Source organism: Mycteria americana, chromosome 10, assembly GCF_035582795.1.
Source record: "Mycteria americana isolate JAX WOST 10 ecotype Jacksonville Zoo and Gardens chromosome 10, USCA_MyAme_1.0, whole genome shotgun sequence".
In the NCBI taxonomy this organism is placed as follows: Eukaryota; Metazoa; Chordata; class Aves; order Ciconiiformes; family Ciconiidae; genus Mycteria; species Mycteria americana.
In genome coordinates this window covers 1,029,100-1,056,893 of record NC_134374.1, presented here as the reverse complement: position 1 = coordinate 1,056,893, position 27,794 = coordinate 1,029,100, and the positions used below count along the sequence as shown (strand labels likewise).

The window sequence follows — 27,794 nt, the reverse complement described above, 5'->3', positions numbered from 1 at the left end:
CCCTCCTTGCCCCCCCCCCATAACCCCACATTTCCCCTTCCCTCCCAAATAATTGCCTTGTCCTCCCCCCTTCCCAGCTCTTCCAAAATAAATATTCTTTTTATTTGTTGGTTTAAAAGATTCTTTTAGGCTTGTAAGCAAGAGAGAGGGAGAGAGAAAAAGAAAAGAGAAATCTCATAGCATGAGAATGAAACCCCACCATCTCATGAATCTGTGAAAGAATAAACATGAAGGGGCTAAGAGCAGTGACAGAAGAAAGATTAAAAAAATATAATAATACTGAGAAGAGAAAGATGAAATTCAGTAGTGAAATGGAAGTGAGGATAGCGCATTAGTGAGCACAGCCAAAGGTAACCTATCCCCCCACCAGTTTTTGACTCAATTTCTTTAAATCTCCCTCCCCCCCTTTTTTTAAAGTTTTCTTTTTTTTTTTTTTTTTTTTCTTTTTTCTGTCATTTTTTCTTTTTTTTCCTTTCTTTTTTTGGTTTTTGGTGGTTTTTGTTTTTTTTTACAATGGTTTCAGTCCTTCAGCAGGAAACCAAAATTGAGACAAACACACCCCTCCCTGAAACCAAATCCCCTCCCATATACCCTTCTCTCCCTTACCCCTTTCCCCACTCCATGGTTCTACATGTGCTGAAAAGAGAAGAGTAAGCTTAGAATAAATCTAATGAATCAAAGGAATAAATGATAATGATAGTAAAGAGTAAAACCCAAACCCAAAAGACCACAACACTCCTGTGTTGTCATTGTCTGAGTGTCTGTCCCTATCTCTCTCGGAGGCTGCAGGCATCAATTTACATAGTACAACCAGTAAACAAGGTTGAAGAATCCAAAGGTGATTGGAAAAATGATTCGTGACCACTTGTCAATGGTGCTGACATCTGTCAGGTCTGGGATTTTGAGCTTCAGCTTAGATGACCGCCGGCGGAGACGGCAGTTGGCACGGTTGCGGGCCGCAGCATGGTGGGTCAGTGGGACGTGGCGGTCCAGGGTTGGGTGGTGACCAAATCCATCCCGAGAGGCCAGCTGCTTGCGGAACTGGATTCCTGAGCCTTCAAAGGACATGACAGAGTTTCGAGAGTCGCCAACACTGCTCATCATGTCCGTGGCCAGCAGCTCATTGTTCATCTCCAGAGTGCTGAGGAGGATGTTACCGTAAGGGTCAACCTAGAACAGGGAAGACAGAGAGAAAGGTAGTGTGGATGTCCTGTGCACAACGCACACAGGACCACACCATCAGGAATGATTTTGAACTGTTTTCTGTGTAACAATACCACTGATTGGGTCATTTGTGAGCTCTGAACCTGGACTTCTGCATTTGAAAATGTTGTCCATGGATGCTGGAGTTGAAGGACTAGCCACATGTGCTCGCAGCAAAATTTTGAGCGGGGTAGTGTGATTCTGCCAACACTGTAGGACCAAAAGCCACAGGGGTACTTTTGGGTACACCTGCCCCGTGCAAGAAGCTGGTCATGATGAGACTGGCTTGAGGATGATGACAAAACGATCAAGGAGAAAAAATTCCCAGTAATCACCAGACAGGGGAACAGGAGTTCATCTCTCATGTTGAGGAGAAAGGCTTCTCCACAGCTCACTCAGGACTGAATGAACAGTGGAGAGTCTGAATTCTCCTGCCACAATGAAAGAAGGAGACAAACCTGCTCTCTCACCCTCTTCTCCTCATAACGGTGGCGCTCATTATTGGCCTTGCTGATCCGTTCACTCTGTTTCTTTTGCTGCCGAGGGCCTCGCCCGAAGAATATGTAGTTGACAAAAGCATACTCCAGGAGTGCCAGGAACACGAAGACAAAGCAGCCCATGAGATAAACATCAATAGCCTTGACATAAGGGATCTTGGGGAGAGTCTCCCGCAGATGGGTGTTGATGGTAGTCATTGTAAGTACCGTGGTGACCCCTGTAAGGAGAGGGTAGGTGCTCTGTTATCAAGGTGGGATGGTTTCCTGAAATGTCACTCTCAGCTTCCCCGTCCCTCCTCCCAGCTGGACAACCTCAGGAGGGATGAGAGCAGTGCAACTGGGAAGAAAATTGTCATTATTCTAAGCCCAGCTGCCCAGTACAAATTGCTGCAGAAAATAAACCAGCCACCAACAGTGGGAGAAAATGTCAAAGCTAAGTATCATCAGGACGATGGGGATCAACATCCTCTGGACCTTCATTCTTTAAGTCCTCCCTGATCCTCCTTCTTTCCCTCAGTGTGGTAGGAAACATTCAGTTTTGCTCTCAGTCTCTCAACCTCTTCTCCTCCCTTTTTTCCACTTCATGAACTCATCAGGCTTCCCTGGGCACTACTGAATGCCTCAGTATCCTTGGCATGAATTTATAATCTGCTGTGTCTTTCCAGTGCCATGAATAGGAGAAAGAGTGAAGAGATTCCCTCTTCATGGCGCTCACTTTTTTTGCCTGCCTCATAGGCTTCTGTCTACATCCTTGACCCCATCAGTTCCCACTTTCCTCTCACCAGCTTTACTGCTCACCACTTCAGTTATCATCTGTACACACTCCTGCCATGGTTCTCACGCTGTCCTTTTTAGGCCTACTCATATTTCCTGCATCTTAAATAAACACTTTTTGGTCTCATTGAACACTTTTTTCCCCATCTACTCAGTCTCCAAGAGCCTGGTGTACCATGATTACTCTCACAGTTTCAGTCCTCTTCTTTGGTTTCTTCTCAGCCTCTTCCTTTCTCTGGACTGTCAGAGTGGCCTCAGATCTGTCTCTTTGACAGTCTTCTGCCAGCTTCAAAAAGATGGCAATGAGCCTTCTTGCTTCTTTTGGGGGCAGTAACTTTTCCTCTTCAACCTAGTCTTCTTTTCCTGCTTCTCTAGCTCAGCTGTCCTGCTTTTCTTACTGCCTTGCTGATCTCCTTTTCTTCTAGTGTCCCTCCTCCTCATCTCTCTGTTGGCAGCTCTCTTAGTCTCCATGACCCTAATTTGCTCTTCTGGTTTCAGCCCTACGTCTTAGAGTCACGGCTCTCAAGCCTCTGTGTGCATCCTGGACCTCTGCTTGTCCTGATTCCCCTTCACCCTCATCATCTCTTTAGTGTCATTCCTGATAAAAGATTTAAAGAACTAATAGTCTTTACTTCACAGAAAAGTAAACAGAAGGGAGATATATTTATATACATACAATATATTATACTGTCCATATTTAGACAGTAGTCAGAAATCTGGGGCAAAGAAAGGGGGAAGAGAATATTCTCCACATCTCCATTAAGAAGTGGACAGATTGCAATGAAGACTTAGGACAGAGGCAAAGAAGAGCTTTTTGACTGTACAAGCAGGTAAATCTGGAGATAAAGTGCCCAGAGGAGGCTGTGGAGTCTCCTTCTTTGGAGCTTTTTTAAGGACAAGTTAGATAGAGAGCTGTCAGGAATAGTTTAGGGAGAGCTGTTCCAGTTTTGATCTACAATGGTTTTCTTCTGTCTTCTCCTTTGAATCCAGATGTCAGCAGAAATTTAACAGCTGTGCATCTTATGTCCACCCTTCTGCTTGTCCTTTCACTGTGCCAGCAATGTATGCCATGGTTTTTTTTTCTTCTCTCACTGATTATACTCTTGTCAATGCAACTTACCTTTTTAATTTACCATGTTCTTCTTGTTCCCTCTCTGTCTCCCTGCTCCAGCCTCTCCAAGCAAGCACAGCCAAATCATCTATTTTATATCTTTGTACAAACCAGCCGTCCTCTGAGTCTTCTCAGATTCTGTCTTCTCCTAGAGCTAATTTAAGCCCCCAACCTTTTCTGTAAGACCCAGCCTCTACCTGTGCTCCACTGCCTCTCTGAGCCTTTTCCCACTCACAGATGAAATCCCTCTCCCTCCTTGGCTCTCCTATTTCCTCTGAACTTTCTATCATGTTGCACAGCCCCATTCTCATATGCCAGCCATCCCCCCTTTTCTCCTGTTCCTTCTTCAAAATCCTCATCTGCAATCCACCCCCACTTCCCTTCTGTTGCTTAAAAGACCTGATTTTTTTTCCTCTTATAGGAAAGCATTCCTATTTAGGGGAGCATGTGCTTAAGAAGAACTTGGACTTTAACTACTGTTCCACATTTGCCTTGGTTATGAAGGTCTTCAGCTACAAAAAGTGTCTTTGTGGGGCCTAAACTATCATTGAGTAATGCCACTTCCTTTATTTTTTTAATCTTTTAGCCATTCACTCACCATTCTTACCACTCTTTGGTCACCCACTCCCAGTATTTATCATCCAACTAACCAGTCCCAGCACACCTGTTTACCAAGAGGTGCCCAAACTTCTCTTTTTAAGAAAACAAGTACAAACCAGAGTGAAGAAACTGGTGGGCTCATGGCACGTCAGTCTCACATGCCTGAGAAGCTGTGACCATTTATGCTTTTGTTATAGAGTTTAAACTTGCACACAGAGAAATTTATGGTAGAACTTCTACTGATTCAGATAATACGGACTCCAGCTTGGGAAGTACTGATACTTCTGAACAAAAAAAAGTAGCTCTTCTGGCTGAAAATTTGAAGTTTGTTCTCAGAAAAAATGTCCTTCATTTGGGAAGACAAGTTTGACAGACCTATGTGGCTTGCTTAGCTGCTACCTCATAAAGAAAAAGGTATTTTCTTTCTTACAGCTGTCCTAGCTGATCTCCTTCAAAATACCACCTTCTTCAACATATAATGAAAAGGTACATACCCAGTGCCACTCGTGCAGCAGAAGCATCATAATTGATCCAGAAGGAGACCCAGGACAGGATGGTGATGAGAATAGATGGCATGTAAGTCTGCAGGATGAAGTACCCAATGTTCCTCTTAATCCGGAAACTCAAGGATAAGCGCAGATATGAACCTGTCAATGAGATATTAAAGGGAGATGCTGTTTGACAGGAGGGCAAGGCTGTATTTACGGTAAGAGCTTAGGTTAGGAATTGAAATTTTATTTGGAAAATGTTCTCAAGAGGCAGGGATAATGAGAAATCTCTCTATTTTTCTTCATTTGGTTTTCCAGACTCATCAGTTTTTGGAAGGGGACTCTTCAGAGTCTGCTCAGTTGGCTCAAAATATTAAGAAGAAAGAAAACTCTACATAAGTTACGTTATCATATCAGACATCATGGGAGAATGTCTATTCAGTGCTGAAATTGCTATTATGGTACATGCCAATTTGATACGGGCTTACACAGGAGACTTTAACCCTATATCTGGATGCAGTGAGATGATTTTCCAATGTTTCATGTGCTAGTTTTTCCACCAAACAGCAATGAAGATCTGAATCATATTTTTCCCATGCTGTTCTAAAAATGGGTTATGGTCAGACTGGGCAAATTCATATGCAAATAGAGTACTGTTAGTTAATCTGTAGGTCTTTTTTTTTCCAAGTTGTTGCAACTTCGTCCTAGTCTTTTAGCAAACCTAATGGGGATAGTGACAACAATAAGTACTTTTACAGTCCTTCCACTGGAGCAGGGTCATTTTGACAGGGACAAAGCAGGGCCTCTCTCATTGCTGTGAAACAAAGTCCAAGTCATTCCTTCTTCCCACCTCCATCGCTTAGGCAACACAGCAGCCTGAAATATGGGTGTAATTGTGGGTTGGCAGCTAAAGTAACAAGAGAACAACAGTCTTTAATGATCGAGGAGGTAGACTGGGAAAAAGGAGGTTATGTTCTCTCACCATTATGTGCCATTTGCGTAGCTTGAACACAGTATTTCACCAGTCTTTTTCTGAAGGTCTTACCTATTTAGACTGTAAACTTCTTACGGAGGAATATTGCCTCTTGTTGTGGGTCCCTAGATTACCACTGTAATGGGACCCTGCTCCCAGCATGCCCCCAAGGCACTACTGTAACAACATCACCATCTGCCACCACCACTGACAGACTCAGGCTGTGATTTCATTGCATTTCAAAAATTGTCCTATATAACAGGTGTGTGGCACGCTGTTTTGGCAGTGAACTCCTTGCCAGATCAAAGTGAAGACAGCAACCAAAATCCAAACCCCTCCAACTTTCCAACTGGCAGTATCTGAATTGTCCAAGGTATTCTCTCCAGATCTTTTTATTGCTGTGTACAGATGGGTTTGCGTCATTTCATAGACCACTTGCTTTTCAACTGATATATTCTTCTGCTTACTATTGCACCTACATTAGCTTTGAGAGCCAGTTGCAAACCACATAAAAATAAAGTAAAGGCTGAGAACCTTCTAAAGAAGTTCTGTTTTGAGGTCAGTTGGTGTTTTGACTACATGTCAAGAACTGCAGCAAAAAATGCAAAAATGAAAACAACTGTAGCAAAAAAATGATCCCATAAGTCTCTGAAGAGAAGCAGCCAAAAAAAAAGCGAACTTGGTGAGCACAGAAGGTGCCTCTTTTCAAAGGAACAGGACCCTAAGTTGAAGCCTAGATCCTAAGTTAGTGCCTCAGCATCTGAATCAGAGGAACAACCACATTGACGTTGAATGGCAGGAGGTTTGCATATTCCATTGCATCCCTTCTGCAGAGACTCACCGGTGGTGAAGACCACTTCCCTGCTGACAAGCCTCTGCTCAATAATGGTGAACTGGGGCAGTTCTAGCACCTCCATCCCCGTGACAGCAGAATCATTTCCTTGCCAGAAGAAGACAATGTCATCAACTGTGTAACCATCTGCAGAGATGAAGAAGCACAGAGAGAGAACTAAGCTGACAAGCAAGATGACACCCCCATTTTCACTAAGGTGATCTGGAAGAGGATCCAAAGGCAAGCCCACACCATCAGATAGCAAGCATAGCCCCTCCCTGCTGATGTACTTTTCTTCTTCAGCTGAGCTTGGCAGTACAGTCCCCAGGAGAAGAGGAAAAAATTGGTCAGAACACCCACTTCTCGCTAGAATTCAGGAGAAAAAGGTGAGAAGTGGTCCATCAAGCTTGACTTGCGCTACATAATCTCCATGGCTGACATGACAGGGACTTGTACATCAGAAGCCTCTGTCAAATGCGCCAAACACGGCATTTTGCTTTTCAAAACCTGCCTCCTTTTACCAGAAGGGGGAGACCACACAATACATTCTGGTGGGGACTAGGTAAACAGAGCATCTAAGTATTAAAAATTCCCAGAGAGAAAAAGATTTACAACAGCAGTTGAAAAGACATTTGAGCACCAGAGCCTCTCCCTGTTCTAAGTACTCTCAGTCAAAATTCAGAGCTGGGAAGTGGACAGCATCTCTGAGACTGGGGGCTGCTTTTACCAAGTGCCGGCTGAAAAGAGCAGTAATGGGAGAAGAGAGGAGGGGGGGGTCAAGCTGGTAGCAAATAGTCAACCCTTATGTTTCAGGGTAATGGATTTGTTAACTCAGCCAAGGGTACAGCCTCTTAACCCCAAACTGTACATGCCAGACAGGGCTGCACAGGCTGGAAGTGCTGAGAAGCCCAAAGCCAAAGACTCCCCCGATGCGCTGGACTCATGGGGAATGAGGGCCTGGGGACAAAACCATACAGCTCCCCTCCCATAGGTGTGATGTTCACAGCCCTGCCCGCTGCCCTTGTGGGCAAGGATTCATCTCCACTTGAAAATTAACACCACTTGTGGCAAACTGCGTTTTGAAGCACTGTGGCTGTTGCTACACAAGGGGTGTCCTCTTATTTTAAGCGAAGTGCAGAGCTGCATGGGAGCACCTCTGTGTACAGGCTTTGGTACAGCATGGTGCAAGGCTTCTTTTAGAGCGTGAACTTCAACTGTGCCCACAGACAGCTTTTATTCACAACCTGCACTGCAGCACAACAGCTTGCCTTGTCCACAACCCCTTGCAGCAGAGGCAGTTGGCTAGCAATACTCAGCAAGGCTAACATCCACCAGGGAGAGCTGCCACCCAATCCAGCACCAGGGTATTAGTGGGACCAGGGGAATGAAGAGCTGTTGAATGTAACATGGAGGAGAAGTTCTTCTACCTAGCCTTAGGGGCCAAGGGTTACCCCAGATAAGAGCTGAACCTTTGAGGATGGTGTCATCCTGCATCTCCCAAGTGGACAAAGAGCTGAGGAACCTGGTCTGATCTCATAGCTGACCCTGCTTTGAGCTGGGGACTGGACTGGAGACACTCTGAGGTCTCTTCCCAAACCGAATTATTTGATGACTGTGTAGTCTCCAAGCCCACATCCTGCACTCTCAGTCATTACTGCTTTTATTCACGGGTGCTAAAAAATAATAACAATCTTCCAAATGCCATGCCAGATCTGCTTCTGGTGTAAATCACCTAAGCCAGGGCTCCACCTCCTCCCCCATGGCATGCTCCTGCTCCCATTGCAGTAAGTGGAAAAGCACTCACACCCATGAGCCCACAGAGAGTCAGGACCCTTAGGTTATCATCTCATCTGCTGCAGACACTGGGGTGTTACAGGCTGTTGCACTGACTCAAGTACCCCAGCTTTGTGCGCAGGAACTGGTATTTGCATCTGGCTGCAGCATCTCTCCCAGAGCACTGAGACCAAGTGTGGAAAGCAGCAAGAAACAGCCAAGTTCCCCACTCCTCACGGTGGCTGATTCCAGCGGCTCAAACACTCTCTCAGGTAAAAACATTGTGTGCAATTTTACATTTGAATTCATCTGGCTCAGACTTTCAGACTCTGGTTGCTGTTCTGAATTTTCTGAGGAGGTTACCAAGCCCTTTCCACTCAGCGCTCCCCCTCTGCAGAGGTGCACCCAGCCTGTAAACAAATCACCTCTCCACCTCCTTTGCAGTAAACAAACCAGAATGAGCTATTTAGGTTTCTTACTGCAAAACATCTGCTCTAGCCCTTGAACCGCTTTTTAGCATCTTTTCCTAACCTCTTCTGATTTCTCAACTTCCTTTCTAAATTTTGGAAACCAAATATAGACAGAGTCCCTTTCCTCATCTCACCAGCGACATATTCAGAGGCCAATCGATTCCCTGCTCTGACTCATGGCTCCCCTGGTTTATATAACCAAGGCTCGCTCCAGCCCTTTCTGTCAGAGCCCTGCTACGAAACCTCCAGCAGCAGTGCTCGGGGCTGCCATCCCTTCATCATTTCCCCTGGTCGATACCTGTGTGGGTACGAGTCCCTCAGTCTGGCAGCCTTGCCTGCACTCCCGCACCCAGGCACAGACCTCCACATTTAGCTGTATTCAAATGCATTCTGGAGGTATTCAAATTGGGAGGTATTCAAATGTGCAGCGAGTAAGCCACGCAGACTGCTATCTTCATCATACACAAATTTAACAGCAGTGACTTCAAATTTACTTCCTGATCAGCAACGTAAATGTCAAATTACAGTAACTAATTTTAGGAGATCTTGCAGTTAACTGGCTCTATTCCATTTATTCTTTGACCTGCTCGTATTGGGTACCAATTTTTATATTTTTTTTTTATTATGGCATTATACAATATGAAATCAAACATGCTTTTTGGGAAGCCATTTTTTAAAGGGATTCTAAAGGGAAAGGTTGTTCAGTCTAAAAATAAATGCTTCACTTTGATTTCTACCTTCAAAAAGAAACCCAAATTTCCATTTTACTTTTAAAAAGTAAAAGAATTTTCACAAAGACAAGTCATTTCAACATGAAATATCATAAAGTATTGATACAATGTCTTAAAATGTCAGATTAACAGTTTGTTTGCTGCCTGCCTCATCAGGTTTTTGTTGAATCCTGGCACACAGCTAGGCAGTGGTATGCATGGTGAGGGCTGTTTTCAGGATGGAGGGATGGGATCAATAGGCAGTGCCAGCACTGGCCTATCTCCTGCAGGTAAGTGCCCCGAGCTGCTGTGGGGAAGGATACCCCAGCTGCCCGCTGCTGCTTTACAAACCCTGCACCTCTACACCACAAAAGGGCTATTTTGGTGGTTTGTTTTAAGGGGTTTTTTATATACTTTGTTTTGTAAGCCAGCCATGAAAGGACTGTTATTCCAGAGTTGTGTGGACTTGGAAGCAAACAAAATGGAGCCCTGCAGATTTCAAATGTGCAAGTGTTTGAAAGACAAAAGCTCCGAGGAAGGAAATGATTGAATCTCTTCATCTCTGTGTGGATCTTAGAAATACTGTAAGGAAACGTAGCTTCAACTAACAAATTGGTTTGACATGTGCCATTAAGAACAAAATTGCAACATGGGGAACTGTGGGTAATTCTCTGCCTTCTGTTTTCTTGGTTGTACCGTAAACTATTCTCAAAATGCTAAGGAGTGCCAGAAATGACATGTCATTAGTGTCTCCAGCAGGACCTAATTTACATCCCATTACCCACCACGCCAAGTGCTGTGATGGCTGCGCATCCCGAGCAACCCGAGCAGTGAGTGAGAAGGGGGCTCCCAGGCGCAGGCAGGGCTGGGAAAGGCGGCATGGCACCTTCCAACTATGGATGCTGTGGGATCTCTTTTATGAAAAAAGCAATTCTCTGATAATCACCACTGAAGCTGCATCATCATTACAGTGAGATCTGCTGCTCTGGACTGCTCCTGCAGGGATACTGCAGTGCATTTTTATGAGGGAGAGCCGGACCTCCTCTGCCAGCATGGTCAGGGGAGGCTTTCCATAGAAGTCTAGGGAAGATCCAGGCAGGGAGAGACTGTGGGAGAGCTCGGGTCCCACCTCCCGTGCAGACTGGCGCCAGCCACGAGTGAGGGCAAGCTCCTAGGGTTTTCTTAGGGCTAAGGGAGGCTTCCACCACCCTTCCTAGGGTGAAAGTGATTTTAATGCCTAGCCTGCTGCTAGAGCTCCATTTTCGTGGGCATTTCACCCACGAGGTCCCCTCAGGATGGACTTTGGATGAGGGAGCCTGCTCCTGCCCCAGGGAGCACCCTCCAGGAGGGGTGGCCCTGGGAGGCATCCCATGAGCGGGAAGCTGCGGCTGGGGCAGGTGGCATTGGGTGGCACAGCGCAGCGGAGAGCGGGCGCGCGGCATACGCACAGCTCTCGATCTCCAGCGTGCAGTTCTGCTGGTCCAGGGGGTACCTCCGCAGATCCATCATGCAAGCGGCTGTGGTGGTGATCCTGAAAGGGGAAGGGAGAAAAAAAATCAGTCGTATGTTTTTTTCTTACAGAAAAAAAAAAAAAGGAGAAATGAAAGGCAGATGTGAAAGTCAGGCAGCATTTGGGGCCGCTGTTTCCCTGGAAACCAGGGAGATCCGTGGTGGGAGGAGTGCGGGGCGGGAAGCTGGATGCGGCTCACCCTCAACCGCACGGCTTAAACCCTTCATGACTCACGTCAGCAAGGCAGTATCTCTGTTAACAGAGTGGGGAGGGATTTGTGTTCCTCCTCTGTCTCTCCCTTGAGAGACAAAGAAACCGGGAGCAGGCAGAGCTACAGCAGGGGGAGAAAAGGAGGGGCATGTCAGTTTGTAAGAGGGAGACAGCCGACACGTGTCTGTAAAACAGAAGATGCATTGATTAAATTGCCCAGCAATGACCTACGGAGAAGAATAGCTGATGACATTATCACCCCCCTTTCCTCCCGAGTTGCCCCAATGGCCCTACTTGCAGCTGCCAACCCACCCATGCCCCCTCCATTGCACCCACTGGTATTGCCAAATCCAAAAGCCCAGACCCCACCGATGGGGCCCTTCCACTCCTGTGGGCTCATGGCTCTGGTAACAGTCACTCTTGCGCAAACAACTGCATGATCAAGATTAATGAAAGACACATGAGTGTGTGTGTGCATCCCCCTGAAAGAGAAATATCAGGAGAGAATGAGGGTAGGTGTTGTTTCGGGGGTGTCAGAGCACAGGGTGAGGGCAGAGTGGCACAGTACCCACAGTGGGGTTCACATGAGGGTGCGAGGAGGGTTTGTGTGTGTTACATGTTGCACATGAAGGAGCATCACTCTCTGGGATGGGGAATTTTGGGGTGGGATAGATGAGGGAAGACGGCACAAAGCAGGGACAGAGGAAATCAACAGTTAATCACCAGCCTGGCAACGCTGCCCTGGAGTTTACAGGCTGCCCCTATTTCTCAAATATATTGCTCCCCTCACCCTTTAATGCAGTTTTCTTCCTGTGCGATGTATGCGTGCAGAGTGCTGAAGAGGGGGGAGAGATTGGTGCATTCCCCCCCTCTTTTTTCAATTAACCATCTGGAAGGCATTAATCAAGCTACACATTTTTTACTATGTAGGCATAACCAGTGAACTGTTAACAAGAAAGCTTTATCTTCTGAGCCCTGTGGCCTGGGAGAGGGAGAAAAGAGAGGAAAAAAAGAAAAATAAGAAAGCAGAGAGGATGAGATGGCAAACCAGCAAAAAAACAAGGAAAAAAGAGAAAAAACATCAATGAAAGAAAAAGAGACCAGAAAGGGGGAGAGAATGGGTGAAGATGGACAGAAAATTGGAAAGGGGGGGAGAGGGAGGGGGTAAGCACTTGCAGGAGAGAGCTGCCCCAGTGGGGGTATCAGGGTGGGGGCTGTAGCAGGGCAGGCGAGCGGCACCACAGAGCTGCTGGCTCTTTAAGAAATCTCGTGTGCTAAATTTATCTCTCTGCTGTCTGTGAAGACTGTTTGTAGGAGATGAAGCCTTGAGGAGAGCCTTTGCCACTGCCTGCCGTGCTATAAATAGATCTGAAGAGACGGAGGGAATTTATATATATCCTCACTGGGTCTAGATACAACATTGCAACTGCCCTCTCTCCGAGCAGGGGGCCCAAGTGAGCTCTTAACCCTTTTGTCTGTAGTGCAGTTGGGGTGGAGGAGAAAGCTCAGAGAGGGAGAATTATAACAGGACAGGAGCCACTTAAAAATTATCACCATGGCTTTGGGATTGCGTGTATTGCTTTTACAGCCTCCCAGTTCGGCATCTCTAGGAGGGCTGCTGGAAACATAATGTCTCTCCCACCCTAATCCTCCTGGACAAGGGTAGCTGGGCACAGGAGACCACAGTGGAGGAGCAGATCCAAAGCACACCTGGAGGGAGCTGCACCTTGCCAGGAAAGCCCAAAGTGGCAGGTGCAGCGTCCATCCTAGCCAGGCACTGAGACCAAAGAGTCACGAATGGGTATGACTCATCCCCCTATGCTGCACATGGCATATACTGTATATATTATACTGCACCCGTGGGAAATAGCAGTTACAAATGCGTTCTCCTGTTTTCCCTAAAGTGTGAGATGCAAAAACGTATTAAATGAAAATTTTCCACCCCATTTGTGGGACCCTGTGGGCTAAAACCTTTCCACAGTGTCCATCCTAAAATTGCAGCCTGGCTGGCTAACTTGGCCACACAAAGGACATCCAGGGGAAGCCTTTTCTCGTTTGAGAGGGACCCTCTCGCCTCTCAACAGCATTTGCCTGTCACCTGCAGTGCTGGCTGGAAATGCAGAGCACGACACAGTGAGCTATGGCTACCACACTCCATGCGCCAAATCCTGCTCACACTAACAGCCGGCATAAATCCAGAGCCACTCCAATGATTTTTGCAAGATCACACCAATTTATATCAGCAGAGATTTACATCAGGGCAGAATTTAGCCCTGTTGATTCAAAAAGAGCAGCACCTCAGGACAGGTAGGACAGAAAGGAGAAAAACAAGATTAAGAGGGCATCTGTCCTCAAAAGTCAGGTAATTTCTCTTTCCTTCTGATTAAACGGTGGGTGCATCCACACCGTATAGTTCAGCATCCTCCAGAGATACGCCAGTTGGCTGCAGGTCCCAAACTCCTGGTGATCTGCCCATGTAACACTGCTTGGGCAGATGAGAATTGGGACCATGTAGGCTGAAGGGTTTGTTCTGTTTTCAGAGCAGAGGTATCACAGCCGCACGCAGCTGGGCTAGGCTGTAGCTACCTGCTCATCCAGAGCATTTCAGCTGCAGTGCTGTACCCACAGTGAGGCGTGCCCGGCAAGCCCAGGGACGCCAGCACCACAGGACCACCTGGATGTGGGGCTTCTGCAGCATGACAAGATGTGAGGGGCAGCTGGCCTGGGGCACGAGGTTCAGTTCAGGTGCTGCCTCTGGGCTTCCTGAACCCTGATAAACCAGCCCTACTTGGAATAAAGCAAGTAGTATCCCAGAGAAGAAGGGGGTGTTTAATTCTTTAGACTACAGATCTCAGAATGCATCCTGGACACCAACTTCCTTTTGCCATACCCTGCTTGAGGTCCATGGGTGACCCACAGCATCACAACCCTGTCATTGCTTTATACAGCACCTGCCACTGTTGGTGAAATGTCCACCTGTGGCCTCTGTGACTGACTCAACATTCACTTGTTCCTAGAGAGGCCAACAAGAGATTTCTCTAGCTCCTTTGGTGGCTGTGTACTATGGGCAGGTGGGACTCATAAAGGGATGAGAGTCCCTTACCTCTCACAGCCAAAAGGGAATGGGAGCAAAACTCAGGCACTGCAGCCACCTTGTGGGGTCACAGCACATGCCATCTCTGGTCTAGAAGGCCACAGGACAAACCTCTCTGCCTCATGCTTTGATGGGTATTAATGTATTACCTTGATATGCTCAGAGCTGTTGTGTGAAGACGTGTTTGCTTGGCACATAGAAGACAGCATGGGGAGGACTGGATGGAGAGATAGATGGGGGGGATTGACACTAAGGAGCTCCTGGGCGACTCAACAGGGTTAACATGCAATAAAGGTGGAAGGAAAGTAAGAGGTAGAAAAATGAGAGGATCAAAGAGTGATGACGGCATAAGCACTGATAGGGGAGGCAGAAGTGGAGATGAGAAACAGAAAAGCAGATAGTGCAGTACAGGAAGTGACTGGGGTAAGGGAACAGAGGAGAGGGATCAGGGGAAGCAAGGGGTAAAGCAGCCTGGGGAAGAAGAGCTGGAGAAGAACAAGAGGTTAAAAGACAGAAAGCAGAGGAGTGGATACTCTGTGAGAAAGGAGATGAGGAGACAGAGAACAAACCGTTGCCCTGTAAACGGCTCTAGACAGAGCATGCTGCGCCTCCAGGAGATGCAACCAAAGTGAAAGGGAGCAGGGAGCAGGGAGGCCGGAGGGAACGCCGGGGAAGGATGCCACCTTCCCCGTGGCATGAGCAAGAGGTGCTGGCGCCCGGCCAGGCTGCGTCTTCTCCCTCCCCCGCTTCTCTACCCACTTCCCTCCCCTTTTAAATTCAAAAATTTGTGTGGTGTGAAATTTCATCTGCTTTGACGGCAATTCACAGAGACACTGCCCCTCAGAGGGGAGAGGCTCGCCTGCGCTTTGCATGATGCGCTCAATGAAGCGGTCCCGCTCCCTCCAGCCGCTGAGGCTGGCCACCACCACCACTCTCCGTCTCCAGGTCCCCTTTCCTCCCTCAATCTCTGCCCACCCCGTGTGGCTCCGGGTCAGCCCTCTCACATGTCACAACCTTTACACTTCCTTCCCCACAAAACAGATGTTCATGCCCTTGCCCTAATCATTTCTCCTGAGGTCTGTAGGCAGTCGTGCTATCAAGCAGCCAAGTCCTCACCGCCCTGCTACTCTGCTGCACAGCTGGCAGGAGGACACAGTTTATCTGGGGGGAGACAGGGCTGTGGAGAAACCACTGCACATCGCAAAAAAAAAAAAAGGCAAAAAGGGATATGCATTCATGAGATGTCGAGCAGTTCTGGCAGGCTGTGGGCTGATGGAGATCCCCCTTCTCTGCCAGCACCCAGTGGATCCAAGCAGAAGGCAAAGTAGCATGGATACGTAGCTCTGGAGAGCATCCTTCAACCCCAGGAGAGGTAGAGACCATCTCTAGAAAAACAGCCACAAAGCTCTAAGTCACACAAGGTGAGTGCTAGGTCTCTATTTGTTACAATGAGGAAAGCTCTGCCCACCTGAAGCTTGTATTGACAAAGAAGATGCTGGCACAGAAAGGGTAATGTGACCACACCTTGCTGTCCCTCCACCAATGTCTGCTCTGCAAGCTGAACCCAGCAGCAGCAGAGGACTGTCCCACCACAGCTGCAGCTCAAAAGGGAATGCTCAAGTTTCTATAAACCATCCATCCTCCACAAATATTTCAGTTCTCTGACATGAACACCACTAGCCCTTTCATTCCCTCTCTGATCCTCCTCATTGCTGTTTACTTATTAATGGCTTCTTCTCTCTTATTTAGAATTATATAAATTCACAGACATGGAGCAGCACAGAGCTCCAACCTACTTTTAAAACTTGCCATGGTTGAATGTCTTCTTTCCGTCTCCTCCTTACCCTGTTGCTGGCCACCTCCAAGGTAGCTGCCTTTTGAGCTCCTGCTCCAGTCGGATCTCCCTCTACCAAACTTCAGCTCTGAAGGCCCTCAGCTACCCATTCATCCTCTAGATCATCTCCTGTGTCTTGGGAGAACCAAATTCACCAGCTACAAGTGTATGGGGCAAAAAATAACTTCCCTGAAATACCATCTGATTTCAAAAGGAGTAGGTCTAGACTCTCTAAGGAGGACTGGGTGGGACAGAGGGGAAGACTATTACGTTTGAGGGCTTCCTAAAGCAAGTGTGGTCCCTTTTCCCTTAAGCTCATCCTTACAAAATAAACTACTGCACTGTCTGCATCATAACTGTGTCTATACCAGCAAACTAAACATGCCTGGCACTGGTTTCTGGGGCCAATGTCGATTGGTACAGAACAGACTTTGTCTACACTTAAATTCTTACCCTCCAGAAAAAGGGTCTGGCTGCATGCAAAATGTTTATTGAGAATGGTCACCAGCCTCTGCTGTGTTCTAACTGGGAAATGCCCAAGAGGCTGTTCGTGGACACAGACCAAAACCACGAAACAAATTGACTATGCAGGCCACTGATGTCCAGTGCCCAGGAATGTTCCCTGATACCTTTGGCTTCGAAACAATGCTGCCTAAAATTCAGTATGGATGAGAATAGGAGGAGTATAACACAAATGCCCCCACCATTGCCTTCCTAATTCAGGGAGAGACAGAGCCAGCAGTTCAGGCACTTACCCTATTTTGCAGGTATGGATTAAGTGTCATTATGCAGGCACTAACACAAACCCTCTCACAGCAAAAGATAAACATTTTTCTAAGTTCCTGGTTGCAACTTTTTTGATTTCAGATCTCCTGAGAAGCTGAAGATACTCCTTTCCCCCAGGATACAGACTCCCAAAGCTCACAGCACTTTGCAGCTATAAGGAGAACGGATGGAACCAGCTCAGGTTTCGCAGACTCGTGCAGGCTCACCCCATGGGGCAAATTAGACTCGTAAGGGAATTCTGGTGACTAAGAGTAGAGAGAGAGGCAAAATTGCTGTTTTGCTGAACATGGGAAAAAAACAAAATTGAATTTTTACTCTGTACATTCTCAAAGTCAGTCATAAAAACATGCTGGCAAATGTCACCTTCTGCCTGGCAGTGAGCACAAACTTCGAAGGGCCTGGAGGGATTTATAAACCCGTGGTGAATTTTGCCATTCTTTTAACACAGCCTGATCTTTGCAAACTCCTGGAGGTCATGTTAGAACCAAGAGCAAGGCAAGGATATAGAATATTTTCCCCTTGTGTCTGTTTGTCTAAAACTGACTCCATAAGCCTTGGCACAATCCTGCTAAGGTCACTCTGTTTCGAAAAGCATCTGTGCTTGCATAGGCATCTTTTGATAAATAACAGTGTGCACTGCACTCAGATGGGGGAGAAAAAAAAACTCTTCTAAACTTGTACTCAGGGTACCAGTCATCTAAATCAACCGTTTTTCCACCCTGGGAGAGTACAAACCAGAGTTGCCTTGGCTGCAAGATTTTGCTTTTCTGCCTTTTTATTCTATTCCAAAGGCACTCTACATCTGGCAAGTTGTCAGCTAGACTGGGGGGACAAGAGAGACCCAAGTGGAACATGTTTAAAAAGAGATTCATTTGTTACAGTTGCTTCAGACAACAGTGACCTACACTTAACAGGGCAGGAGGCCTCTTCCTTCAACAGCATCAGGCTGGGATGAAGCTGAATTAATGAAACAGTAACCCATGACTTAAACCTGTGGGATATGGCAAAGAAGAGACAGGGTCTGGGGATGGGCTCAGATTGGTGGCTGGATAGCGTAAGCAGGAAGACTAAGAGGTGCTGCCAGGGTGAGACAGGGATTCAGGGCATGCAAGCTGTTTCAGTGATCTGTGAGGAGACAGTGGGAATCAGCTGTTTGTGGATACTTCTTGACCTCTATTTTTGCTAATAAACAAGTCAGACTTATAGGAGATGTAGCACAGGCAGCAACTCCAGCCAGGCCCTGATGATGCTTTCCTCTGTTCTTGCAACATCAAGGATGGAGAAGAGCTCTGGCTTGCTGCTTTATCCTGTTTTGGTGAGCTCCAATTTCTTCTATGGCTTCTAAGATCATTCTGAAATTCCATATTATTAAACTTCCTTCCAGTGTTTCCAGCTAAGTCCCTCATCCCAACCCTAGGAGGCAAAAATGCAGAAGAGGATCTGTCCTTAACCTCAACTGGGGAGCTGAGCTCCTAATTAAATTCTCATTTCCCCTCACCCACCTAACAAACTCTTCTCCCACCCCCACATCTTTGTGCTAAGGAGCTGGCCCAAAGCAGAGCTCCTTGGTAGGAGCAGTACAAGGCTGCAGGACTAGCTCCAAGGGGCCAGCTGGATGGACATAAGCCCAACTCTTTGCACCCAAGCTGCCAAAGGGAGAGATCTCTGTTGCCATTGCCTTTGCTTAACCTGCGGAGGGAGCGGGCAGAGCCTGAATCATCTCTCACATTTCCAGAGAAACCTCTCTCAGGGAGGGAAGGGGAAGCAAAAATCACGGATTTCTTCCCTTCTGGCCTGTGAGATGGAAGAAGAAAATTGCACAGTGGTCTCAGTACAGAAAAAACTCCTCTGTCTTAACCCATCAGGCCATCTTCTCCGCAGGAAATCAGGTAACGTGCATGGAGAGAACAAGGACATGGCTGCAAACAGCAGGCTTCAAGTGAGAGAGGAGCAGGAGAAACCTTTCTACCAGCTGGAGAACCCAATAACCCCAGGCTGGGACCTGGGGAATGTAATACAGACAGGGATGGGTCCTGATGAAGAGGCAGGTTGGAGATGGGAGCTATGAAGAAGTCCCCAAGATGAGCTCCAGCAGAGCCCCAGCCATGGGGAGCAGGCAGGGCAGCCCTGGAGGCATCGCACAGCAGGGTGGCATGGGGGCAGTCTGCCAGTGTGCCTGGTGTTGGATGAGTGACCACGTGGGACGCTTGACATACGTCTGTTAACCTGTGTCACTTCCCTATGTAAGGTGAGATGGAAGTGGTGCTCTATCTGCTGCCTTGCCCAGGAACAAGGTCTGGTCCACAAGCAGGTCAGCAGTAGCTTGCTGCAATGTGAGGGCTGATGTCCCCCAGGAGCTGTTACCTTGCAGGGAGCAGCTGACCAGTGGGAACTTACTCCCATGAAAAGCAGAAATTACATGCTGCCAAAGCAGATATGCCCATCTTCTCTCAGTTTAAAGCTGCAAATTTTGAGTTGTTCGAAGTATGACAATTCTTCCCCCCTTGCTTTAAGCACTGAACAGGTATTTACACTGATGAGGATAGCAGGAGTCTGCTTCCCCAGGAGAGCACTCACTGGGCTCAGAGCCCCACTATGCCTTGGCACCTGTGCTTGCATCCAAACTGCCTCATCTCTAAAACACACCTCATTGCAGTGACTATCATGGACAGGAATAAAAAAACCACAAAACACATGCACACGCTCCCCACCACCACTACCACCTTCGCAGGAGGAGATCCCTCATTCTCTCTGCACAGGATTTAGTCTCCATCATCAAATTCCTCTGCAGTTTTTCAGTTGCTCAGTTTACATTGCCTGGGCTCCTCGCCAGCCAGGCATTACATCTTGCTTGCTGTCCACCCGGCTTCACGCCTGCTTCCCAGCATCCCAGCCCGCCCACTCCCCCTGCGAGCTCAGGGATGCAGTCTGGGCTCCTCAAAGCACCTGTTTTGCTAGAATCCGGTTTTGTCCCTAATTAGAATGAAATCAAATAGCTTCAAGATTTCCCTGAAGGACGTTTTAAAGCTGGTTTCAAATATGATTTCAAATTACCATATGAGAATTTCAGCATTGTTACAGTTGTTTCTATTTTTAGGTCTCTGAAAACAGAAAACAAAATACTGATGGCATCAGCATTTGACAAGTTTCAACTTGTTTCACTACAAAATGGATGCTACACAGTCTAGAAAAAGAAATAATCTCAGACCATAACGTATAGCTTGTATGTGTGATAATGTAAAGCTTATTGAATATTGTGGCAGCAGTGGACTAGACAGTCTCTGGAGGTCCAGAGAAAGCCTTTGATGATTCTCTGTGTTGCTCTCAAACGTCCATAGTGGTAGTAAAGCAGCTTGAAATAGTGAGGGCAATATTGACATAAGTGAAAAATTCTCTACATAAAATTAGGAGTGAAACATCAACATTCTCTGAAATGCTTTTTGTTAAATGAAAAATTTCTCCCTAATTTTTTGTTTAAAATTTGATGAAACCAATGCAATTTCTGACAAAAAGCCATTAGGAGGAAAAATCTATTGAATTCAGCCAGTGCTATCCAGCTCTTCCTCACTATTTTATCTGCCCCTCTCCACTATCCAAGAGCTGATTGTTATGTCTTTGTGGGTAGCTCCTTTAAGCCTCCCTTCATGTTGCAGACTTTCCACATAATTTTAGCAGTTTCCTGATGCGTGCCACAGGTGACCAGCTCTCCTATGCTTCACAGCAACTTTTAATTCCTGCAAGCTGTTTGGGGGCCAGGTGAGTTCAGGCACCATCATGCCAGGTTACACCTCCTAAAAACCCTGTCAGCTCTGCCAGTTTGCATCCTCCCACTGCAGACCACACATCCTGCTTCATGTCTGCAGAGATAACAGTACCCTCTGGGCTGGATCTGGGCCCCAGGCCCCCATTTGGCCTTCTGGGATTTATGCCATCTGCTAACTCATTGGAGAAGGGGGTAGGGAACACCAGTCCTGACTCCAGCCCTGCAGCAGCCCAGCATTGCCGCCCCAGCGCAGCCCGCTGCTGTTTATGCATTCCTTTTGTTGGAGACCTGGCAACCAGCTTTTAATCCAAGCCCACTGTGAATTAATTTTGAAGTAAGCTTTTGTATTGAATGCTTTCCTAAGATGTAGCTATATTACATCTGCTGCACTCCCTTCATCCACTAATTTGCTAATTCTACCAAAAACAAGCATATGCTTTTCTGACACAAAACTTTCACAATGGAGCGGAGGAATAAAGGGCTTCATTTACTCATGCAAGCAAGTTATCTGAAGCCTGATCTTGTTCTCACTGAAGTCAGAAACAAAATACCCATTGAATTCCATGTAAGCTAACTTGGACCTTGGGGTCTGATCCAGCACTTGAGCCTGATCCCGCCGGTCGCTTGAACACTGGCTGAAGGCAGGGGCCTGCCAGGGTGTCATCCTTCCCAGTCTCTGACATCAGAGACTGCTGGAAAGCAAAATGACTGTTGTGCCACAAATAGCATGATTGAGTCACTTTGCTACAGGATCAGCTCAAAGGAGGGGGAAGTGACTGGTGAGAAGGTAGCAGGAGACGGAGCAGAGCTGTGGTATCTTGCTTGGGGAAAAATAAACAGGCAAAGAAAGGAAAAGAAACAGAAATTGCCTCCTTTGGCCTTCTTCCTTCAGGGCAACTACATTTTATGAATACTTCTGAAAAATGCAGGAAAAGACAAGAACAGGCTTCAAAACACAGGGGGGACCTCCACTTTTCTTCCTGTTTACAGGACAAGCACGGGTGCATTTTTACAAAGATAAGGGGAACACAGGTGAATATTCAATGACTGTTTTCTTACCTGCTTACACCTGCTGTGCACATGGCTATGTATTTTTGAATAGGATCACAGTTATTTGCACCTGCAAAACTGCACCTAGCACTTCTCTTGTCAGCAAAATCACAGGTGCAGGAGTCAGTACAGAAAGCAGCCCTAAAGAAAACATTGCCCATACCACTATGAATAAAGCTAGAGAGACTTCAAGCATTTAGGGCACCTGGCTTGTCCCCCAAATCTCCAGTGCTTTCAGGATAGTAAAAGCCAGCCATCCCGACCTGAGGTACAGTTCGGGAACAGAAGCCACAGTTGCTCAGTGCTTCATTTTTGCAATTGCCATTTTCTCCAGGGGCAAGAGAGCAGCTTCCAGGAAAACCAGCCAAAAGTTAAAACAACACAGGCAGCTCCTACTATGGCCCTGGAAATAACAGGGGCAAACAGCTGTCATTTTCTTTCTTTTGGCCTGGATGCAATTTTCCTCATCTCACCCATTTACACAGGTCATGCAAAGGAGCTGAGCATCCTTCCCCGCACTGCTGGGCCCTGCGGGAGGGGAAGGGAAGGGACAGTGCAGGAGGTGCTTGCGCGGTGTCCCAGCCCAAGCCAGCTCAAGTGCAAACCCTCCAAGGACTTCCACTGCCTGTGACCTGTGCTGCAAGGTTCACACTGCTCATTATTTGAGCTGACTAAATGGCAGCTGATAAAAATATACTAGCATTTCTGCTTCTTTTGCTACGCAGATGTGTGCAAAGATTTCCCACCAGCCTGGGGGAGGCAGCTCTATGCTCAGGTGGGCTGGCTCAGCAGCAAAGAGCAGCCTGAGTTTAACAGCAATCTTTGCCCCCTCCTTCCCAACAGGCTGAATTTATGCTCCTACCTATCCCAAGTCAAAGCATCTTCTTGCCTAGCCTTCACTCTTGTTGTAACACAATAAGGAAATTTGGGGTAGTCAGCTGTGGGAAGGTTGCAATCATTCTGGTGGGTCAGTAAAGCTGGCTCAGGGCTCCCTGACAGTATCAGCCAAACATCACTGGCTCAAGGTAGAGATGTGGATGTACCTGTCCTGGGAAGGGAGAGGCAGAACTGGGACAGAGTCACACAGTTGGGCTTGTTGCTTCTTTTGCTGTCTCTGGGCCTGGAGCAAGAGGCATCCACTAATTGGAAGGAAAAAGTAGTACATACATCACCCCATGTACCGCTGCCTGTCCCTCAGCACCAGCAGTGACTGCTGCTCTTTTGGCTTCCCAGGGCTCTGCCATAGGGAAAGCACTGGGCACAGCCACCTTGCTGCCCTGGCAGGATGATGCCCTGGGCAGCCTCCTACTTTGCTATGCCTACATCCAGCCCTACCCTCCCCAAAACACCCCTGCTACTTAAAGAGGAGGAAAAAAAACTATACAAAGTCAGACTTTGCCACAAAACACGAAGCAGCAGAAGAGCTGATACTGTAAATGGGAAGGGTGGGTGTACCCTCTTTGAAGAAGAAAGTTCTTTCCTCCCCCTTTGCTGCGCTGGGACGTAAGCCCAAAGCTGCTGTCGCAATCATTTGTGAATGTGGAGGCAGGTCTAAAAAGCCAGCTGTGAATTTTGGTAGTCGAAAAGGAAAAAAAAAACTATGAGAAAAGCTCAAAGCAGACAAATACAGGGTTGGGAAAATCGTTGCCTAGATTTCAGCTACAGTATCCAAAACCTGCACTCTTGCCTGTAACTGCAAACTCCCCTCTTAGCCCTCTGCCCCCTTCATTTAACTTTCTTACGTACCCTGGCATCTCCACATATCCAGATAATACAGTAAGGTCAACCTTTGCCACCTCCACTGCACACAAGTACAGCACTTTCAAAGTCTGTGGACTTGTCTGCGTTAATTTATTCCAGACACCACAAAAAGTGTCCTCATTGAGGACCATTCCCCTACTAGTTATCAACTTTCAAGCCTCATTCTTCAGAATTGCTCTGGTAAAGAGACATTTTTTTAACAATACAAAAACATGTCTCTTATCTCATACTCAAAAATTACTAAAGTGATTTGACTCAAATGCTACAGAAATTCAGCCTTAGATACAAGAGTAATGAAGTCTCACCTCCATAGGCCAAACTTGCAGAAAATTATAAGCAACTGAAAATGAGTGTTTCAAATGAAAGTTTTATGCAACGTGAATGACAGTGGCCTGAAACACTCAAACACTCAGAGCAGACTACTCCCATCTCCAACATTTGTCTATAGCAGGACAGGAAACTTCGGAGGCCTGAAGGAAACAACCATTTCCAGCTTGGAGAAAGAAGAGAAACTTAAAGCTGTGCAACACTTGAGTGTCTTTTGGGTCCTTGCCTTAACAGAATATCTTTGGAAATGGGGGAAGTTTAGATGAGATGTAATTCTCAACTGCAACCTACAAAGATTCCACTTAGACTTACCTCAGGCCATACAGGACAGTCCCATCAGGATGGAGCCGAATCATGCGATTCTTCACTGTCACCCCATGCAGAAAGGACTTCTTGTCATTCAGGAAATATGTGTCAGGCAGCCACAACTGGTCAGCCACCCGGTTGTCCAGGGTCAGGTTGAGAGGAAGGTCATTATATGCCAGGCGTTTGTCCCGCCAGCTCTGCTGGAAGTACATGGTGATGGTGTAGTCCTGGGAGAGAAACATGCAAACGTCAGCCTGGCTCCAGAGTAGGGATGTAACTCAGTCCATTCACTGCTGCCACTGCCGAGACCTTTGGCGGGTCTCCAAATTCCTTGGCACCCAAATGTTTGTGTCTGCACCTCCACTAGTTTTGGGGGACTGTGCTTTGTTCTGGGAAAATGCAAAGAAGCCTGAGCTTTGTAGGGGACAAAACAACATCACACGTCTCCAATCAAACAAAAGTGCATCCCACTCATGTTGTCACAGTCTGCTTAGAGTCTGGATGCAAAACTAGTAGTAGTTAGGACTACGATAGCACTAAAGGATGTCAACCAACAGCAGGTACACCATGCCAAAGACTTCAAGGATTGATCTCCCAATAAAGTCATGTAAAGGTGTCCGGGCACAATGCAGTCATGCTCAGCCACTGCTTGTTACCACGCAGCTGGTAAAAGCCAATTTTGTTTTGAGCAGAAACTCAGGAGATTCCCAAGGGCACATGGAGAATCTCACCTCGAGGCCAAGGTTTCAAAGTCAACCCAGGCCAGCCGTGACAAGCTATTAGCACTTGCCTTGTTATATGAGCTAAGTTGGGAGTTCATTGCGATTCTCAGGAAGGGACATATGTGGAGGAAATCTGTCACCAATGGAGCATGATCCACTGATAAAGGGGCAGTTCCCTAACCATCCCCAGCTAGCACAATGCCATGCATATCTCCTGCTCTTCTCCTGTTCAATAGTAAAAAGTTGACACTTAAAACTGCTGCTAAGACAAGAATTTTACAGAGGGGCAGGGAGAGCTGTTTGGTGGCCCACAGCTGTAGGAAAACATTCTCACAACAGGTCTTAAAATAGGCTAGGAGCCAAGATTTTTTGGGGTAAACCAGCTAGCATTAAAATAACAAGATGTTGATTAGGAAGCAGGCACAAGTCTTGCTGACAGTGGCCTTACAGAAGTCAGTGATTTTTCACAAGTCCTTAAATAAAAAGCATTTTTGTAAATGCATGCAAATGATCTAGAACAGGTGGGGCCAGAAACACATTGTCTCTTCCCAAGGAGATACCTACAGTGCCACAGGAATCCTCTTGACCACACAGACTTGCATGACAGGCATTTCTGCTCGGCAAATTCCAGCTCTGTGCAAGGGGCTGGTGAGGACCTTGCTCATGCACTAACATCTGGGCTGAGCACAGGGGCATCCTGCCTGCCTGTCTTCTCCTACTGACTTCACTCGAAGCCAGGTTTCATTAGCGCCTCTAAAAACAAGCTCAAATAATCCCACATTATTGGTATGCCAGCCTTTGGGTATCTAACTATGATTCAGAAATCTAGACCCACATGCATATCCAAAAGGTCACAGAGTAAATCTGTGGTGTAGATTGGATACAAAAGCTATATCTGTCACTCTCTGTGTTATACTGAAAAGAAGAAAAACACAGTGACAGCTTTCTGGCCAAGAAACTGTTTTGCTTTGCTTTTTAAGGGACTGGTAAACTCCTGCCTCAGAAGCCTCACAGACCATCTCTCAGGTGCACAAACATTTTCATTTTGGTCAAGACCTTGCAAAGGAAAATGTTCTCCCTGGTACCCCTCCCAGGGTGGTTGGACCTGCATTGCAGTGAGAGCACAGAGGAGCAGAGCACCTGAGTTCCTGGAGCCTCTTACCCTCCTTGGTAACAGACTCTTCCCCTGCTTGTGGGAAACTCAGCTACAGAGGCATCATTTCCATTCTCCCCCTTTGAGAACTCCACCCACACATCTTGGCAAGCTGCTTCACTGACCTGCATTTTCCTAATCCTTGACAGAGTCCTGCAACACCTCACCCCTAACCAGGCCACCCTGCTGTCATTGCAGGCTCCTGCCAGCCTTCAAGCAGCAGCAGACTAGAGGTAGCACTGATCTCCAGAAGTCAAAAAGGGCAAGCTGCTTACAAAGTGAACAGTCGTTAGCACCTAAGAGATACACCTTCTAAACACATTTTCCATGATCGATGGGAACAAACTCAGAAGGGTGCAGAAATAAAAGCCCAAACCCTAACCATCAGGCTGATGATGTTCTTCAGGTGCAGAGATCTTTCTGGGGAAGAACAGTCAGCCCAGCCCTGGGCTAAGCTCTGTTCTCTGATCTTCCTGGGCTTCTTGGCACAATAGATTTCTTTGGGCAGCATCACGGAAGTCTGGAGCACTTGATAATCATGGTTCATCTAGTGCCTGAGGTTTCCCTCAGCCTCTCTCTCTGCTGATTCCTGTCCTCCACTTCTCATTCTCCTGCTCTCCATACCCCATCACATTGTTGAACAGTGGGCAAGATTTCTGGGAAGAAGGAAAAGAGCAGGACAAGTGTCCACCCCACAGAGGTAGGTTCTCCTTGGGAGGACAAGTGCCACTGACATACTGATGGGCACAGCACTGCGCTTTGGGGGAAAAGGATGCTCTGCCTCCAGGCCCCTGGGAAAGGACAGGGCACAGACCAGGGGCCTGGAGGAAGCACTGATATGGCCCACTACAGCAAGTGAGAGGGACCAGTACTCAGGAGAGAAAGCAGTGAGCTTGCCTTCCCCTTTATACCCCATAGTCTGGTCAGGAAATTATGAAGTACCTGTGTGACACCCTAGCATTACCACCTGGCCAGGCTCCAGAGCTGATGAGATCTTAATCATAGCCTTCCTTTCAGAGGCAGATAAAATAACAAGCAAGAGTGACATAGTTCTGCAGAAGCAGAATGGCCAGATAGAGCCAATGCATACAGCGGTTCATAAGTTCAGGAATCAGAAGTAACGAGCCTGATTTTCCTCCAAGTCTTGAATGACAATCCCTTTGTTGTAGGGTTTCATCTGTCATTGGGCTAATATAAGGCTTTCCCAAACCTCCCAGTAACCAGTGACATTCACAAGCCTACTGATGCCACAGATATACCACAAGCTGGGTTTCCCAGCATCACCAGCAGATAGAAAGTTGGCCCGTTTACCAGGCTCAATTAAGAACTTCAAAACCAAACACACCTGGAGCCCATGCACCCCTGCAGCTCTTCCTTCCAGCTCACCACCGAAATACTTTAGTGGGACAAAACAGCTGAATTTCCCTGCCACCTGTGCTAAGGATAAGCGAGGGAGCTTTCTCTGTGCATGCATACCCAGTAAGCAGATTTGTCCACTGCTGCTGCTGGAGGAGCAAGCAGGTGGTACAGGCAAATATGACTTTCCACTTGCCTCTGAACTAGCAGCCTAAACCCTCTCTGCACTGCACCAGTGCAGCTCCAGTAGCAACAAAAATGCTTCCAAATTTCCTGTTATGGATTTCACTGGGTCTTTCTGAAGGACCATAAAACGCTCAGGCAGGGCCAGAATCTGGCCAAGGCGCCAGTCACTGCTGTGGCAAGGGTGGGAGAGCTCTGCAGAGAGCTCCCAGCTCACCTTGCCAGGTACTGCACCAGGGAGAAAAGGCAGGACCTACACTGGAGGGAGCATGTATATGCCAGGCTACCCTGTGCAACCTCCTGCTTCA

The 27,794-nt window shown here is 47.2% G+C and overlaps 1 protein-coding gene across 2 annotated transcripts in view; it reads right to left on the bottom strand.

Annotated features, from left to right (window-relative positions):
• Positions 1 to 620: 620 nt before the first annotated feature.
• LOC142415033 (gamma-aminobutyric acid receptor subunit beta-4) overlaps positions 621 to 27,794 on the bottom strand; it is a 75,734-nt gene continuing 48,560 nt past the window's right edge. The window contains exons 4-9 of one of the 2 annotated variants that reach the window (XM_075512976.1): positions 24,079 to 24,299; positions 10,880 to 10,962; positions 6,488 to 6,625; positions 4,680 to 4,832; positions 1,662 to 1,918; positions 621 to 1,170 (exon numbers count right to left, since the gene is read on the bottom strand). In XM_075512976.1, the coding sequence (XP_075369091.1) occupies positions 793 to 1,170; positions 1,662 to 1,918; positions 4,680 to 4,832; positions 6,488 to 6,625; positions 10,880 to 10,962; positions 24,079 to 24,299 (1,230 nt within the window). In that variant the 3' untranslated portion in view covers positions 621 to 792. The remainder of the gene's footprint in view (positions 1,171 to 1,661; positions 1,919 to 4,679; positions 4,833 to 6,487; positions 6,626 to 10,879; positions 10,963 to 24,078; positions 24,300 to 27,794) is intronic. The other variant, XM_075512977.1, reaches the window with a different exon arrangement.